General features: G+C 39.5%; 1 protein-coding gene across 2 annotated transcripts; it reads right to left on the reverse strand.

Moving 5' to 3' along the window:
• LOC110400339 (pancreatic triacylglycerol lipase-like) lies at window positions 5,584-17,155 on the reverse strand. 2 transcript variants are annotated; one of them, XM_021400146.1, is made up of 13 exons: window positions 17,112-17,155; window positions 16,690-16,738; window positions 16,258-16,412; window positions 15,982-16,107; window positions 14,895-15,029; window positions 13,918-14,026; window positions 12,480-12,599; window positions 12,116-12,235; window positions 10,659-10,774; window positions 9,412-9,541; window positions 8,051-8,162; window positions 7,120-7,287; window positions 5,584-5,861 (listed from the first exon to the last, which is right to left on the reverse strand). In XM_021400146.1, exons 1-13 carry the CDS (start codon window positions 17,130-17,132, stop codon window positions 5,798-5,800), a joined length of 1,425 nt encoding a protein of 474 aa, XP_021255821.1. In that variant the 5' UTR covers window positions 17,133-17,155; the 3' UTR covers window positions 5,584-5,797. The 2 variants fall into 2 exon arrangements, with proteins under 2 accessions (XP_021255821.1, XP_021255822.1); XM_021400147.1 differs by having other exon boundaries at window positions 17,099-17,127.

Here is a 17,803-nt window from a genome sequence, read left to right on the forward strand (position 1 = left end):
CTTGACTTCCCTGCTAAGCATTTAAGTTTCAGAATTTTTTTACTCTTTTAACCTTTATCCCTTTGAATTTTTTTTCTCAGCCTATAATTTATTATAAAGTCTCCTGTCAGAGGAGGAGGTAGACTAGGTGATTTTTACTGTATTGCAAATTATAATTATTATCGTTATTTGCATTAGTAATGGATTCATTCTTATCACTGAAAACAATTCCATTATCTGATCAGACAGTTATCTTCACACTGTCCGTGATCATATATTTTCATTAGGCACCTCTTTCTCTGCGGGTCAAAAGGAGAATTATTCTTTAGTGCAGTCACTTTTCTCTTCACTCTCAACATTTTCCTTGGTTAAAAGAAGTTAATTCCCTACAAATGCTCTTTGCAACAAAAATATGCCCTTTTCTGCTGCTCTGTTGTTACCTCCACAGATCCAGCAAGGAGGGGCACATCTGTGCTATAAACTGCCCTTCAGTGTCCTTTCTGCAATTCTGGTTCAGTGGGAGGTACTGAGAGGACAATTTTCATCACTCAGAAAAGACATTTTGACTCCTTGAATTCAAGTGAAGATTTGTAGCCTCCGTTCAGTGAGGTGGAGAAGCATCCTTTCCCAAACCCCTCTTTCCCTTCCTCCCGTGGGAGGCACAGTTAGATACTTTAAATATTGCAGTGAGGTTGCAGAGGAAGAAAAACCACCTTCTACTCTGATGCCCCATCAGATTTACTGTGCCTCTGAAGGGGCACAAATGGTCAGATGGCACCGCTGTTCTATCCACCACTGAAGGGGAGATGAGTAAGGTTGGAGAGAGGTGTGAGGTCAGGCCTCAGCCCTCCTGAGGAACTGAGAGCAGGCCTGGTTGGTTGGATGTGGTGGAGAACCTCCTTAGCACTTCCCTCATATTGATATTTTTTCCCTCACAAACAGGAGGTGGTCAGTTCATGACTAAGGAATTAAGGCTCTCAAGAAAAAGATCACAAGTCTAAGAGGGGAATTTGGGTTTCTTTTCAAGTAGCCTCTTTGGAAGTTTCCTTAGCCCAACTGCGGCTGTGGTTAGCAAGCAGAGTGCTTGGCATTCAGGGAAGGAAGAATGGGCTCCCACCCGTCATTTGGGCAAGACGTGTATGTGCTCGTAGTGTGTTTAGTGTACTGCATAACTAAGGTGATGATTTTATTCCTCCTTCCCTATGAACCTCAAAACCTGTGACTGAGCAGAGCTGCACTAGTGTCAGACTCGGCACTGGGCCTTCCTCAGCCATGGCAGCTGCTCCACCTCTGGGCCAGGGACTCTGCGCTCCCATGCGAGACTTGCTTCCCAGACTGGGGAAGCAACCAGCACTCCCATGTAAATCAGAGCTCCTTTCATGCCTTCAAATTGCAGACCCTGAACTGAGGGATCCGAGCCATTAATATCGTTCTTTGTTGTTGTTTTTAATGAGATCATGTGAGACTATGTTTATCTAAAATTACATTGTGAAAGAGTGCATTGCTTTGCAGGTTTAGATCTTCTTTTTTCCCTTCACCTCCCTAATTGGTTTGATGTGGAGCAATTATCCACTTAATGCAATTAAAGGTAAGATTTTTCATACGATACGTACCGCAACAGTAATTACATCAGCCATAGCACAAAGAGGGACATGAATACAACTTTTGTCTTTAGGTCTCACATAATATATGTCTTCAGTATGCCAGCAAGTGCACTAGCCACTCAGTTGTTACTATGCAAGTGAATGCAGCATTTAGACTAATTTAAAGAGTTGTTTGTGTCTTGTTTCTGTTTGTATACAGTTGCAATTTAGAAGAAAGGGGCATTTAGGCCACTACTATTATTTTTTCATTTAGGGCTGTGGGAGCATCACAATAACCTTCTTCCTCAGCCCCCCACTGATGCATTCTGTTTTGGTCAATTAAAAATGCAGATATATTCCCCCGTTTTCATTGCCTTCAAACTTTAGATTGTTTCCAGAGGAAAAAAATATGCATATCAGAACTTACATGTGTTTCATTCTTTGGACAAAAGACAGTATGTTCTTCAAGTGAATATCTCTTTTGTCAAAGAAACTGTTTGCAATTTTAAAAAGCAGTGAGATTTTTAACAAGTTTAGCCTCCTTTTACCAGAATTGAATGCCACCATACAGAGTATGTATTTCTGAAGCATGAGAGTGTAGCAAAACAGCTTGTGATTTACACTCAAATTAAGAACAAAAGAGCCTTCAGGCATAACATCATAAAATTCCTATTTGCAGCCTCTAAGGATGCATCCCAGAAAGGTATGGTGATAAATATGTGTACATAAGCACTGTCAGCTGTGGCTAGGTGAAGAAAGCTCTAATATGACAAACTAGATTAAAAAAACATCAGGAGGTCCAGAAAGAAGAATACATCAATGTCAAATTAAGATACACTCAAATATTTCTTGAAAGACAGAACCTCATTATTCTACTGATTTACAGAGCAAAGTAATGATTATAGGCGGCATTGTCTAAAGACAACAAAGAGCACTGCTATATCTCAGTAATAATTAGAGTCACATGAAATCTTCAATTTTTTTATTGTTCTCAGATGATTTATAACATGTGAGAGAAATACATTACACATGGCAATCTAAAATATAATGAAAATGCATGGCCCAAGTTGGCTTCCATATTTAAAATTCTGATTGCAATGCTGCCCACCAACAAAATAATAGTAATTTCTGGTTGGAATTATAAAACCTAAACTATAGTACCAAGCATTGTTCACCAAATTACTCATTCTATAACCACAATTATAGCCCATTTGTTTTCTTATGCTGATAACAAAAGATACATTTTAAGATCCGCGCTGTGCTACTCTTCCTTTAATAAATAGAGTGAGCTTTTCAAAAGCTGCAAAATGTTGCAGATAAAAATCAAAACATTTCTACATTTAAGGATTCAATCAAAGACTAACCATGAATGGTGTGATATTAAAGTTTAAAAAAAATAATCAATTTAGCATGTATTTTTGAACACGATTTGTCACAAATAGCATTCCCAATAGATAAGAATGATTATATGGTAAAGAGCGTAATTTATATATCTCAAGCACTATGCTTTTGTCACTGACATCGTTAAGGAATTTGACACGTTTGCAGGAGAACAATATATGTCAACTGAAATATATACCAATTAGCCATAAATGGGACACTGAAATGAATGATGCATGTGCATGCTATACTTACAAGTAATAACATGTGGTTTAAAGTCGCTTGCGTTTTCAAACAAGAATTCGTTTTATGTTGTCATTTAAAAAATCTAATATTTGAAAAGGTCAGGAATAAATAGCACCATTAGCATTAAAAGCTAGCTAAAGGGAAAGTAATTTGTTGTTCATTTAACATTGCATTTTATGTAATAGCTTTGTAAAGTGTTCAGGAGGGGGGAGAGATCTTACTCTTCTAAAACAAGATGACGGCAGCTCCAGTTCATTATTAAAAGGAGATTTTTTATTATGCTATTGTCAGCTTTAACGACTTGATTCTGTTAGGTGTTTGTTAAAATTACATGGGCTGCTGAAGTGGCTATGGCAAAGGATAATGCAGAGAATATCTTGGCTGTCAAAACAATTGTGTAGGCAAGAATCTGCTTATACTACGGTAAAGGAACAAAAGACAAAGGAGAAACTCTTTTGCAGTGTTAGGAAGTTAATAACCCTGTTGAGGATTCCTCGGCAGGAGGTTCTGAGATCAGGAAGCCAAATTCTAGAAGAGTGAAATTGTTATGGCAAAGAAGTAGGGTGCATGGAAGCCTTGCATCAGATTCTGGTTCTGGTGTCCGTGGCTATGTGTGCTCTGGGCAAACCCCATATCTATTCACCTCCCTGGCACAGGAGAGTGTTCTTCTTTGGATCGGTTAATGAGTGATTTGTGAAAGTGTGCAGAGCCCCTTGGCTGGATCCTCTGCCTCCTGCTAACCCAGAGTCAAGAAGATGCTGAGAGCTGAGAAAGGCTTTGTAGGAGGAACTGAAAACTGGGCTTACTGATACCCCAGTGCAGGCAAATTATTTATATCTCTGAACTGATTGTGACTTACACCATTATTCTACTACTGTAAGGCTGACTAGAGAGGGGGAAACTGGAGGCAAAATAGATGTTAGCCTATACCCCTTCTGGAAGGCATAGGCTGGGAAGAAGGCACACAAAGCGCTCTTCTCTGCTGTGCACTTGATGCTGCCAGGAGGAGTGCAGAGTGGGGGAAAGCAGTATAACGAGTGGAAGACACAAGTAGCACCATCAGAGTGAAAAACATCTGCTTATTGCTCCTGAGAGAACTTGAATGAGAAATAGTCTTAGTGTATTAATTCCCCACGCATATATGTCAGCATAGCAGGGAGTATCTCCTTTACTAATTCATATACTTATTCACTACCATGCTTCGTAAAGTAAGGTCTCAGAGATTTATGTTACAGTGATTCTTGTGATAAAAGTTGGTTTGTGCTGTGCTCCCAAGGTAGCACAATTGAATACTGCCTTTTAATCTGAGCAAGTAGTGCAAGTACAATTTACATTTTTTAAACATGAAAGTAAGCCTGCGAATCTCCAACTAAAACTGGAAATGCTGAGGGATATTCTTTTCAGTTGGGTAAAACCAAGGCATGGTTTGTTTCTGACCTAAGGGATTTATTCCAGCTCAGGACAAGGTTAGGGAGAGATCATGCAGAAAGGCAGGAGGAGCAGAGGGCCTCAGCCCTGGGGAACCTCAAGGGAAAATCCTTAAAAAAAAGTGTCCCAAGGAGTGGTGAGTCTCCAGGCCCCTGCCGTTCTGTGTTTCCATTGAGGATGGAGTCCCTGCAGCAGGCTGAGGGACCAGAGACAGGATTATTTTGGGGCAGAAATTAATTTGTGAGCTATCTACGCTTTAGCTGATAGCATTTATCATACAGATGAGAAGGAAGTGGCTTCCTCATTGCACTGCGCATTTTATAACTTGGCTGCTTTGTCATCTGGCAGTTTTGCTTGAGGCCAAGGGCCAACATATGGAATTTTAGGAGAATTTTGTGATTGTTCTGATTATAAGCATTCTAGTGAATTTTTACTAACATTTGAAATTTGATGTGCAGATTTCTCAAATTAATTCTGTTTGGATCCTGTTGTTCAAGCTTAGTTCAGCATTAGTTCAATCAGTTCTCCATCGTGTTCACTACTCCATCTCTCATTGGTAATTACCAATTTTGTCCTCATTTTGTACACTGCTCACCCTTCTTTCTCTGCTCACGTCTTTATTTCACACTAATTCAGGCTTAGCTTTCATTCTGGTTAAGAGCGACAGCTTCTTTAATTCTCTCTTTCTTCTCACCGGAATGTCTGCTTACTCTTGGCACTGCCCGGAAGCCACATACCAGATTCTGTTGCCCCCCTTTCTTCCCCTTGTTTGAAATTATTTTGAAACACGCTGAAATCAGGGGATTTTTTCAATAGGCATTGGCTCGTTCACTCCTGAAGCTGCTCTAAGGATTCTGTATTTTGCAGGCTATATCTCTATAGAGAGAGATACCCACGGACACAAAACAACAACCAACTCACAAAACAAAAGCTGTACCACCCCGAAAGAAATAAAAACCCTCACGTATTAAAATTTCCTGGATAATTATTATTTATTTTTATTGATTGTTAGCATGCTAGAGCAAGGAAGGTTTCTTTTTGCATGTCTGTATCTAAAAGGTACAGTTTATTAATCAGTATGTAAAGCTTCCATTACTATAGCCATAAAGACTGCAGACTCTGGTCTTTCATGCATGACTAGCGTTTGTTGGCAGCAAGGCTTTGGGCATCTGTATGTGTTGTTAGCAAGCAGTAAGGGTTTGCAGAACGTCCTCCCTCACTGTCTCATGACCACAGAAAGTGAATCTGAAGAAAACAAAAACATATGAATGTCTTGAGTTTTTTGACATTTACTGAGATTATACAAGTGGTTTTTTTTTTTTTTGCTGTCTCAGCTGGATTTGTCATTTGACACAACCATGCTCCCTGAGAAGAAGAGAAGGAGCTCTGAGCACCTGTTTGAAATATTGCTGCTGGTGGTAGTCCTGATGGACTGTATTTACTCTGGTTGACCGTCTTCCTTCAGTTCTACAGACTTTTTTTTCTCTTCTTTTTTCCCCATCAGTTTGTGTGCTACTATAACTACCGTCACCAGATAGATGAACACAGCTCCATGTGCAAGGGCACGAGTCAGTAGAAGAATGAGTGCTTATTTACAGGAATACGCTTGGTCAGCAACATGTTTTGGTGAACAGAAATTACAATTGGACTACCTCTGCTGAGAGGTAATGCTGCTGGGCTGTAATCATTTTGCTTTGCTTGAAACTGTTTCTGTCTGCAATATTGTTTTTTAAGTAATTACATTTTAATTGTGAATTTGTATATGGGCCTAAAACATTCACTGTACCTGCTCTTCTAGACACTCAGTCATGGGGTGGAACATATAAAATACATGGGCTTTTTAAAACAAAACCCTTCATTTGCTTGACCAAGCACATGAGGAATGTTGGATCAGTAAAATATACTTCTATAATCTGAGCATCCAAGCCCTGTTCCACAGTCTCCAGATGTATGTTTTAGCTTATATCAATTGGCTTTGTATTTAGCCTTTTAAGTACAGGTTCCAAGTATTTCCTTATTCACTGAAGTGTTAGAGCTATTATTGCCTCTCTGTCTTGTCAAACACTATCTCAGTGACCATCAATGTCAATGGAAATCTTCTGATTCCTAGTGACAGCGAATCAGACATCCGAATGCAAGCTCAGACATAAGACAGCCATTTCTTGCAGACAGCAGGTAGGAACTTGGCAAGGATTATGCTGATAATCCAAGACAGTCCTAATCTTTCTCACCTAAAGGGTTTTACAGGAAATTTTCCCATCTGAAGCCTGGAAATATTTTAAATTTTTCTTCAAAGTTATTTAAGGTAGAGAGTTGAAATAGTAGTGAATGGAATCATGAATGAGCGGTATCTTGAAAGGAAGGAAGTTAAAAGTGTTCTTTAGAGTCCTTTGCTTCTATTGCTTTAAGAACCTTTTTGTGTGCTAATGCATTTGTCCTTCGTATGATTTAGTCATTTGCCCTCACAAGTAACTGCTGGGATTTTCACAGCAGATATACTCACACTTCTCCAGTTTCTCCAGATTGCACTGTGACCGTTGCAGCTCCCAGTTTAGGCAGAGTTGGATTTATCCGGCTGTTGTTCCAAAGGAATTTAACCTTTGTAACTCTTCCAACTTTGTGTTCTGCATCAACGAAGGCTGTGTAAGTGTTGTCTGGTTGGAGGCTTCCCCTGTGAAAAATAGTGTATTATGTAAGTGAGGCTTGCTGGCATGTAATAATTACTGGTCTCATCAACTGTTTGGCTGTGGTAGCAAGGTCAATAGAAAGCTGGTAGTAAGGCAGCGTTTAGCTTATAACATGGTAACAACAGTATTCTCCATTCTCCGATGAAATTCATTCAAAAAATCAGAGTTTGTCAGAAGAAAAGGCCAATAGCCTTGATGTGCTGCAGTCATAGTTTATTATGAAGATGCAGTTACAGGACAATCCCTATGGAGCAGGTAGAGCTGCTTCTTGTTGCTTATGTGGGTAGGGTTTATACCACGTTTTGCACATAAATGAAATCTCATATAATGCAAATTGATTTATCTGATACAGATTTTGTGTTTGTTTGGGTGACCAAAAGGATTACCCACCAGCTGCTGCCTGGCTCTCTACCACAGGTTCTCAAACTTACAGCACTGTGACTGAGTTACACGCGTATGGTCTCTTGTGTCACCATGGTTCGTAATCTGGCCATTAATTTCCCATCACATCAACAGAGAAAGCAGTTTGAGACTGCACCAAATTCTAACATTTTAAAATTCTGCATTCTTTTCCCTCGAAAAATAAATCCAGAGTGTCTGAATTGTCTCTGCATTTACATCAATGAGCTGTAACTGAGGGTAGAATTTGTTCTGTGAAATGGGACCAAGTTAAAAAGAAATATTATTAGAAACATGAATTAAGCATTCCAGAAGAGGAGTTTATTTTCCATTGAATATTGAACTTACTCAACAATCTGATGCTGCCGTGTGTTCCCATCACTGCCATACAGGGCAATATTTACATATCCTGTTACTTTAGAACTTCCAGCGAGCTTCACAGATATTTTGTACCTCCAACCTGCACAGAAAAAAATACAGTAAGTTGGACTGCACCTGGAGAGAAACAGTCTCAAAATATCAAAAATACCATATATATATATATTTTTTTTTTTCCTGTATACCATAGTTAAAAGCAAAAGAAATTATCACTGCCTTGTACTTTCAGCTCAAGGCTACATCCCAGGCTGCCTGGGCTGGACGGAGTTAATGCAATGCTGTCATACATGGTGCTCACAATTTTTCATTGAGTTTTAACTGTTCAATACAGCAGTGAGTCAGATCTGTCATTATTATGTCTTGTGATGATCAACATGAGAAATGGGCACACATTTGTACTACTTTCTGGAAAAAAAAAAAAGAGAGAGAAAGAAAAAAGTAACACACAAAACAAACAAAGAGACAAACAAAAACACTAGCCCATAATGTGATAAATAAATTTAGATCTGAGAATTTGACCCCAAATGTTTTTACATACAGTGAAGCTGAAAAGAAGGAAGTGTTGGGAATAAATGCTGATCCATACCATAAAATAAGCAGTAAAAAAGCAGGATTAAAAAAAAAAAATCTGACATGCTCATTTTTATGAGTGGGGGCTTTCTTTTAGCATGCAATTAACAAAAACAGCTTTTCTCCCTCCAATTCTTCTTTACACAGGTGAAGCAAAAGACATTTTACGAGACACTTAGAATAACTTAGGTCGTAAAGGAAGTAATTCTGTCCATCCATTGCTCAGAACAGGATTGGCTTTGATCAGGTTCCTCTTAACCCTGCCCATGGCAGGGGGTTTAGAACTACATGATCTTTGAGGTCCCTCCCAACCCAAGCCATTCTGTGATTCTATAGCTTCTGACAAATGGAGTTCTGACTGTCTCTAAAGTTGGAGATTTCACATCTTCTCCAGGCCTCTCTTTCTGCCTTTACTCACTGCCACGGTCACAGACACTTTAAAAATATTTAAGATATTTCTGTGGCTTCTGTGCATTGCCTGTCATCCTTTCTCCATGTACCTTGAAGTGTAGCCCACTGAACATCTCACTGTTTTCCACTTGGCTCTACAGTCTGACATCTTTCAGACCGACTTGTGGGCACAAAACAGCACTGATTTTGGAGCAAAAGAGAAAAACGCCCAAAGGACTGAAGAGCCATTTGCACTGCTCTGAGGTCTTTTCATTTGTTAAAATTAACTGTGAAATAGCGGGGGGGAAAAGCATTTTTACAAGGAGTAATATTACAAGGAGTAGATAGCAGTGGAAACAATCAAAACTCACGAGGAAAATCTTTGGTCTCTGCCGTATTCAGGTAAAGCTTCACAAAAGAACCTGTAGTTTTCCCTTTGAATTTATCTGCATAGTGACCCATGTTCGGGCATCCGCCACTTGGGCATGGGAAACAGCCATCCTGGTGAAAATAAATATAGCCATTAATAAACTCATCCGGACAGCTTAGAAAAATTATTAGTGATAACGCTTACTTTTAACTAGTCATAAATCAAAACAACAATGAGTTTCAAGGAACCATTTATATGACTACAGAAAGACTGTATAAACTAGTCAGATTTCTGAAAGGCTCTGATTTGTCAGGACTCCACGTTTTTTCTCATGGCATCTAGCTCACTCCAGCTGCACAAGTGATATCCTTGAGTACTCTTGAACAGGAACAGGGAGTAGGAGGAGCATCTGTCTTTCTCTGCAGCTGATGAGAAAGAACGATGTCTCTTTTTACCTCTGGATTGGTTCAAGAAAGGCTTTGTGCTGGAAACAAAGCTCATTTCTGTCCTGAAAGCAGCTTTCTATCCTGATGACAGAAACAGGTGGTTGCTTTCTCCCAGAGTGATCTGAAAAGCCTCTATCATCTACTCAGAAAGTAAAGAGATCAATTTTATTCCTTTTATACCTGCTCCTTGCTCTGTTCCCTTCTTTCTGTGCTGTCTGTGGGATATGATGAGCCTATTGCCTCACTGCTACACTTAAGTAGTTCAATACCTCCCATTCTGAGACAGGGAAGGGTTCCCTGCTCTTGGTCCATTACTATTGTGCTTTGTCCTTGTAGCCATCTTAAGTCACCAAAGTACTTGCACCATGGACTGACCCCATCAGGGCCATTACATATTATTATAATTCTTGTCATTTTGAAAAGAAGATACTTAAACTATGTTTGAAAGCTTACCTACTATAGTATGAGATCCCTCTTGCTGCTGTTTGACAAATAGACTTGATGATGCTTGGGGCAGGCTCTCCTTCCTACCTGTTCCCTGTTTGACACACTAGAATAAGCTTGGGCAAGCCACATCAGCCCCAGTAATACCTTAAGGCAGCAGCAGTGTACCAGGGCCATCTCTGGTTTGTTGTTACCTTTTCCTACTTTAGCTCATGCCACCTAAGACACTGCAAGATGTCTGTCACTTATCTTACACATGCACCCATTGGGTGCAAGCTAGTGTAAATAGAGTTTCAGATGTATTGACAAGTGCACTGCTTTTGAAACGGCCCGTAGTGAGGCTTTGAAAAATACTTACTTTAAAAGCATCATATGAAGCACAAGCATAGCCCAGAAATCCATCAGGGTAGATAATACTGTCAGAGTAGTACTTGTAGCTGCGCAGGTGATTGCAGGCCACAAAGTCCCGAGTTCCTGTGAAAAGATGCTCTCAGGTTAGTTCTTAGTTTCTGTTGAAAGATACCCATGTTGCACTCGCTGTGCTGTTGGAATGGGTCATTCCTTCTCAGAAGCCTCATCACTACTCTTGAAGCTGTGAACTTGAGGTGTGAACCTTGCTGTTGCAATGAGCTGATGTTCTGAGGAATGTTGTTGACCCAACAGGTGCAAGGTGGGAACCTGAAATGCTTTGCAAGGGCTGACTGTGCACCCCAGGCTCATTGAAATAAGCTGACCGAGTTTCACAATAGAAACTAGAGCTGCATGGAGCAGGTCTTTTGTAGGCAACGCTATATTACCATAACAAAAGAAAACCAAATGACAAGTATCTAACAGTGAACTTCTTAGGGCCACTCTGATTTACTCCAGCTGAGGACTTCACAACAAAATTTTTGTCATTTGGAGGCGTGTAAAGAAGAGAAACTCTTAAAATAATGAATGAATTATTTTCCTTTGCTTTTAGTTTGTTTTGTTTTGATTTTCCTGGATTTAGGAAACACTGCTAATTCTTTGTGCTTTAATTCCTCATTATTGATAACAGGTTTACTCTTCGGAGGAGAAAGGGAAAAAAAAAAGCTTCCAGCTGCTTTGAATAAAACCTAGAGAGAAAGGCCAGGATTTGCAAATAAATTGATGGGTTCCTAGGATTTAACGTGCTTGCAGCAATGTAAGACAGAGCTTGGATTATACACTGAAAAGTTTCTAGAGGTGGATTTTTTTTTCTTTTTAAATGTTCTGTTATGTGCAGTTAAATGTATAATATAAATTTTAAATAGTTTTTTTAATTAAATCTCTAGAAAACAACGAAGAAAAATGCATTCGACCAGCCACCTGCCAGTCTTCTTTTAGGTGACTGAAAATAGATGCAATGACATTGCTTCAGTGCAACGCAGATTTGTAATAGCTAATTAACAAAAATAATAGTTGAATGTACTGCTCTACACTGAAGAATTGCAGCTGAAGGTCCCAAACCAGAAGTGGGAGTCTTATTGCCCCTCTCCACCAACAAAGATGTATGCGTTGTTACAGACCCTTCACAATTTTTAGCAAGATTTAAGTAGTGTTTGTTTCTGCTTCTAGCTACTTTAAAGAAGGTTTCCAGATCAAACCCTTTGCCTTGTTTACTTTTTGATCCATGGATGAGAATGATTACAGCAAAGTGATATGTTTAAACACGCTAACAATTTCACTGCATTTGCTATTGATGGTGCACACAGTAAAAGCTAATACAAAATCCTTCATGTATGAAGGAACATTAAATCATTACATTCTGAAGCTGACCTTCCTCTGAATTTGTAATGTAACCAACATCCTTACCTTCCCAGATGCCATCAAGATCTACAATCTGTGAAAGAGGATTCTTATCACAGCCTGGCATTTCCACTCCTCCGTTTGGATAAAAGTCAAGATGTCCTATTGCTGGGGCCATTCCAAAACCTGCCGTATTCAAAACAGGGGTAAGTACATTTAAAATTCGTCTTGTGTCATACACTTCTCATACAGTTCTTCAAACTGTTGGCTTAAAGTTTATCTGTGATGTTTTAAGACTTAAGTTCTCAGTCACCATGATGGTGTGTTTTTCTGTCTATGTACTGACCAACACGCTAGAGTTTTCATTAGGACACTCAAGTGCGCAGAGCACAGATAATGAGGTCCTAATACAGTAAAGATGAACACTCACCTAAGTTGGGAATTGTGGGAGCTATATCTGTATGGATAACGTCAACAAACTCTGCATCACTTTTATCCAGCCTGACTTCAATTGGAGTGTCTTGAAAATAAGGTTGGGCAGGGTCCAGTCCTGAAATAAAAATGTTTGTGTCATGTACAGAAGAAGAGATCTAGATGTGTTATATAAAATAACAGTAAGATTGTATACAATTAATGCTGCATATAGAACTGTCTCTGCCTCCTTATGTTTAAGTGGCATAGGCCACTTAAAATGATGGTACACACTCTCACTTACCAGAGGTATTAGGGTTTAACCCTGGGTAGGAGAAGAGGTTACCTGTGAGAAACCTATTGAAGTTTACTGGTTTGTTTCAATAATGAGTCCTAGCACCTGGATTCTGGTCATTATTTTAAAGGAAGCTATGTTGCTCAAATTGAGTTTTCAGTGTCAGTTTCCTGTATTGCTCATCTGCATGATTACTCGAGTACTTTGTCTGAGTGTACTGAAATAGGAATTGATGCTGAATGCACCTCCATGTGCTTGGAACTGTTGAAATAAGCATGCCTACCTTTGGCTCTAGTTAGATTTTGGGAAAGCATCTAGTTTTAAAGTCATGATCTTTACTTTTGATCCTAGCAGAAAATAACACTCATTTGCCTCCCACATTGCAGCAATTTTAGGAGCCTGTAAAATCTTGCATATAATCCTACACTTGCATCTCTGGTTTTTGCTTGGGAAGCAGCTTTGGTTTGGCTTTTAGACTGAACTTTACAGGTTATTAATCCAAGGTTCACCAAGCATGAAATCCCCGAGGAAATGTAAGAAAAGAAAAGGGCTGCATAAATAGCTCATCCAATACAGTTCTATGGAAAAGGTAAATCTTTTTATCACTCTTGGTAAGGCAAACAAATAGTTACCCAGGGCTGTCAGGCAAACATTTAGAGCATTCGGAGGGTCTCTATACACATGGAGCCACTGCACACTGAATTTCCGAGAGTGGCATTTTTTAATACGAAATTCAACATCTAAAGCCCTGTCTGTGGAGGAAGTCCTTAGATATAGAAGCACACACAAAACAACTCCAAAGAGGACCTGCAAGCAGTGGCTGTGATCACACAGTGGCTGTGCATCATACGTGCTGCTGTATTAGAGGCCAGATTAACTGTAATGAAAGATGAAAATGGGAGGAGAAAGTCTTCCAGGACAAAGAAGGGTTTACTCGCTTGGTGTGTTTTACTGTAGGAGTGCTGAAGAAATTATTATTATTATTTTTTAAATAACGCCCAACAGCCATAGCAGCTACAGCTACTTCTAGTTGTGCATTCGTTATTTTGAGCTCACTTGTAGCAGTGACAGTGGAATGCTGCTGTGTTACAGCATTGCTCCTGTGTTGTTCATTAAGCAGTGGTGTCTTTAGTACGAACTGGGACTCAGATCCCTCCCTTACCAGTTATCCTGCCAATCCCTGGCCTCCTCCTGCCAGCCTCTCCTGCCACGTGTGCGCCAAGGCTGTGGCCAATGATGTGGACATTGGCTGGAGAGTATGAATATTGATCCTGAGAAAATAGCAATTTAGAAAATAATTTACTACTTCAGTTTTCACCAGCAACAGAGAGAATTAAAGATGGGCTGAAAACCAAATCTTAATTTGACTACAGCTTCATCCAGTAGAGGCTTCTGTAGGATTCTTGCACATTTTTCCAGTTTAGGTACTTATATACAAAATACAGATTTTTTTTTTCAAAGCTTCTTATTCATCTGCTGCCCTCATTTGGATGTTCTTAAAACTCTAGACACCTCTATCATCAAGTCCTGAGAGGCTCAACATCTTTTTTACATCCTAGACTCACAAAGAGTAATTTTGAATTCTGTTATGGGGAATATGTGTCAAAAGCACTTGGATTAAAAGAAGGCTTCAAACCAATCATTGCTTCCCATGTAAAGCTGTCTGAGAAGGAGGGGGCATGTGGCACCTCCTGTACATCCAGGCACTGCATGATGGCTTTCCTGGAGGCAGCTGGGAGCGACCCAGTTGGCCCTGGGTCCTCCTGCTCACCTGAGAGCAGTTGTTCTGCAGTCACTGCTAACCACAAGCTGTTTTTCAGTCATGTTTAAGAGCTGTTTTGGAGATTTTTGTCACCATGAAAAGGCAGTTAAAACTTTACTTAAAACTGCACAGCTCTTTACACCTGTTAACAGCTGTGGAATTACTGTTCAACTGTCTTGGAGAACTTCAAACCTCTCAGCTGACTAACCCTTCTGTCATCACATAGTTCTCCAACTCAGAAACAAGTCTGTAGTTTCCAGCAGAAATTCTAAAATAATCACTGAGTAGAAGAAAATGATTTTGCTGGTTACATTCGCATTCATGAAAGTTTCCAAATCAGCTTCATATATGTAGTTATATCATGAGGAGATTCTTACCGAGAGCACGTTGACAAAATACGCAATTTCAGCGCCTACAACACGGACGTTGTTCGAAGCCTGAGAGTACTGACATCTTGCGCCTTTTTTCCAGCTTACACAGATACAGTTCACATCTTCCACTGTCAGCATCCTCTGTTTTGTAAAACAAATTAAATAAAACAGAAATAGTCCTGCAGGAGTACAGTCTAAAATGGATTCATAGTGCTTAATAGGGCCAAATTCGTTAATGCTGCGTGAATATATGTGGGAACATTTTAAGAATCAAAACCTTAGTAAGTTATTAAAACATCGATCTATTTCTGATACTTGGAACAAATTATTAACCTAACGAGTCCAACAGTCAATCCTAGATGTTCTGAAAGTGACAATCAACATGGATATTTTCCATTGAGAAGCTGTCAAATAAATTTAATTTCTTTTGAGCTAGTAACAAAGAGAAGCAGGTAATAGGGGTGCAATAGATGTGAAATACTTGATTCTAGTGGAATTTAACTATATTCCTAATAAAATTCATGTAAGTAAAATAGGAATACATAATTTAAAGAAAACTGGAGTTGTATGAATACTTAATTAAAAACATTGTCCAAATAATGTCTTATGCCATGAACTGCTATTTTGCTTTGTGTGCTGTATGACTAGTAGCTTTCTTTAGCAGCAGCAATAGAAACCATGTTTAGAGGATTTGAGAAGACCACAAATGTGAATGGTAACTCTGTTTCAGGGCGGGATTAGGAAACATCTTGAGAAACTGTAGAGTCAGTGCAAAAATCAGTAGAAAGCAAAAAGCTCCAGATTTTGAGCTGTTTTGAGCAGGAAGAAGACAGTGAACCAAATCCTGTTGTCACTCACTTCACTAAAGTGAAGAATTTCATGCATTTCACTTAATGTTTTTCCTCAAGGTATTGTACAACATATTTAAGTTGCTAACAATTTGAAAATACGTCCCCTTTTCCACCTTTCTTATCACTACGGGTAGTATGAAAGAAATTGATTAGAAATAGAGAAAGCAAACAATGTACAGCAATATGTTTATAAATGGCAACTAAGAAACTTCCCAGGGACACAATTTCCCTGCGGTACATACCTTGCACATATCTGAGAGCCAGGTTTCTTCTCCATGATCTATATATCCATGAACAATAAATCTCGTCTTCCTGCTTGTTCTGAAGTTTGAGCTCCCAATTGTTGCGGAATTAACTGCAGATATCTCCTGTTGTAGATGTTAAATTATTAAAATTTTGAAACTCTTTTCTGTAAAGAGTGCATCAAAAGTGTGAAGAGCTGAACTCTGTTCATTTGTATAGTCACTGAAAAGTTTTGTAAAGTAATTTACCAATACTTAAACCACATTAGTTCTTACCTGATAGTTATTGGAATTTTCTCTTGTGTACAGCAAGAACTGTACACCTATCTTTTCTGAGCTCCAGGGTAACTTATAAATTGGTCTCTCCGCAGTTCCAGACCATGGTCTATCATCTGTGAAACATCCCAGCCTGTCATAGCAAACTTCAGCGCCTGTAGCACACAGATCAGACCAAGAATATGTGAATGAGTAAAGAGCAGACTAGTGGTCATAACATATAGACTCTAGAGGTCTCTCAGCCTGTTGAAAATATTACAGTTTAAATAGTGCAAAGTCCAGGTGTTGTCCTGTCTCAGCTCTCAAAGGCTACAGTTTTCCCCAAGTAAAGAAGCCACCCTGTTGCTTGCCCATTCTGTGTAGTGCAGAAAAATACCTCACAAGGTCCAGCATCATAGAAAGGCTTTATAAACAATAACCCTGTATACTTACCTCTGGCTGTGCAGAGGAGAAATAGCGCGAATATCCCGATTCCAAGCATCTAGAACAGTAGAAAAAAGAAGCAGCTAGGATTTGCGAACCTGCTTGGTTAGGAAGCCCACCTGTCTTTCTGGAGCTGATTTTTTTTCTCATGGTGAAAAGGGCCCTGATTTTTCTTCCCTACAGCCTATACCTGTGACTGCCACAAATGTGAGACGTGAGTCAGCTTTATGTTACCTAGCTCCAGCAGAGCTTGTGGTGCTGCAAAATCTACCAAAGGCATACCTCAAGTCCAGAGTGGTTTTAGTCCTACTACTAAGTTATATGCCAGATAATTTAGAACTAACATAAGGACGCCTACATGTGCTACCATTCTCCTTTAAGCCATTCACCTGACAAGGTAAAGAAATCTCCACCAAACCTGAGCTACTTACGGTGCAGCCTGGAAAGTTCATGCGCTAATGGGCAAACTTCGCATGTACTTTATACTTTGCTATATCCTTGGAAGTGTTCCTAGAAAGATAGTAAGATTTGTTTATTACAGATTATAGTTTATAGCTAAACCAGAAAATGCCTTTAGTGGCTGATTTATCTGTGAAGTCCAAAATTGATGGACGTAGATTTCTTGAGTTGATGTGCTGGAACCCAGAATGGGATTGTCGCTCCAGATGTAGGGCAATTCCCAAGCAGTAACTCATATTGGAAAGAACTGGATTCTCTTAGCTGGGAAGGCTTTTGTTTTTAGTGTTGTGCAGCTGAGACGTGGGGATCTACGAGGTGGTTAAAGACTTCTTCTCTAACCCTGTCAAATGACTGTGTGTGTGGAATGCTCCTGTCCTTCAGGGTCTTTCGTGCCCGCTTTCTGATATCAACTCTGTTCAGAGAAGCCTTGTTCCATTAGAAAAATTTGTCAGTAGGTCTTCCCCTAATGAAAGAGTCTGATCTTCTCCTGGTGTCTGTTTCGTTTCCATGTTGAAATTCTGGGATGTAAGAAGGACAGGTGTCTGCCCCTTCGGATCCTTCATATACTCCCATTAAAACCCAAGTTTTGAGAAAGCAGCTGTCTAAGTAATGAACTTCCGGCAACCATGCTGCAAATATATACCAATAACACGCAAAATTCACC

The sequence above is a fragment of the Numida meleagris genome, chromosome 5, assembly GCF_002078875.1.
Source record: "Numida meleagris isolate 19003 breed g44 Domestic line chromosome 5, NumMel1.0, whole genome shotgun sequence".
NCBI classification, from domain to species: Eukaryota; Metazoa; Chordata; class Aves; order Galliformes; family Numididae; genus Numida; species Numida meleagris.

Excerpts from the sequence above, each read along its gene's own strand:
- LOC110400339 (XM_021400146.1), bottom strand. The coding sequence starts at position 17,132 with ATGAACTTTCCAGGCTGCACC. Across the intron at positions 16,413-16,689 it reads TCTCCTCTGCACAGCCAGAG|GCGCTGAAGTTTGCTATGAC; the intron begins GTAAGTATACAG and ends TGTGTGCTACAG. Across the intron at positions 5,862-7,119 it reads TCTGGAGAAACTGGAGAAGT|ATTCACTTTCTGTGGTCATG; the intron begins GTGAGTATATCT and ends TGTTTTCTTCAG.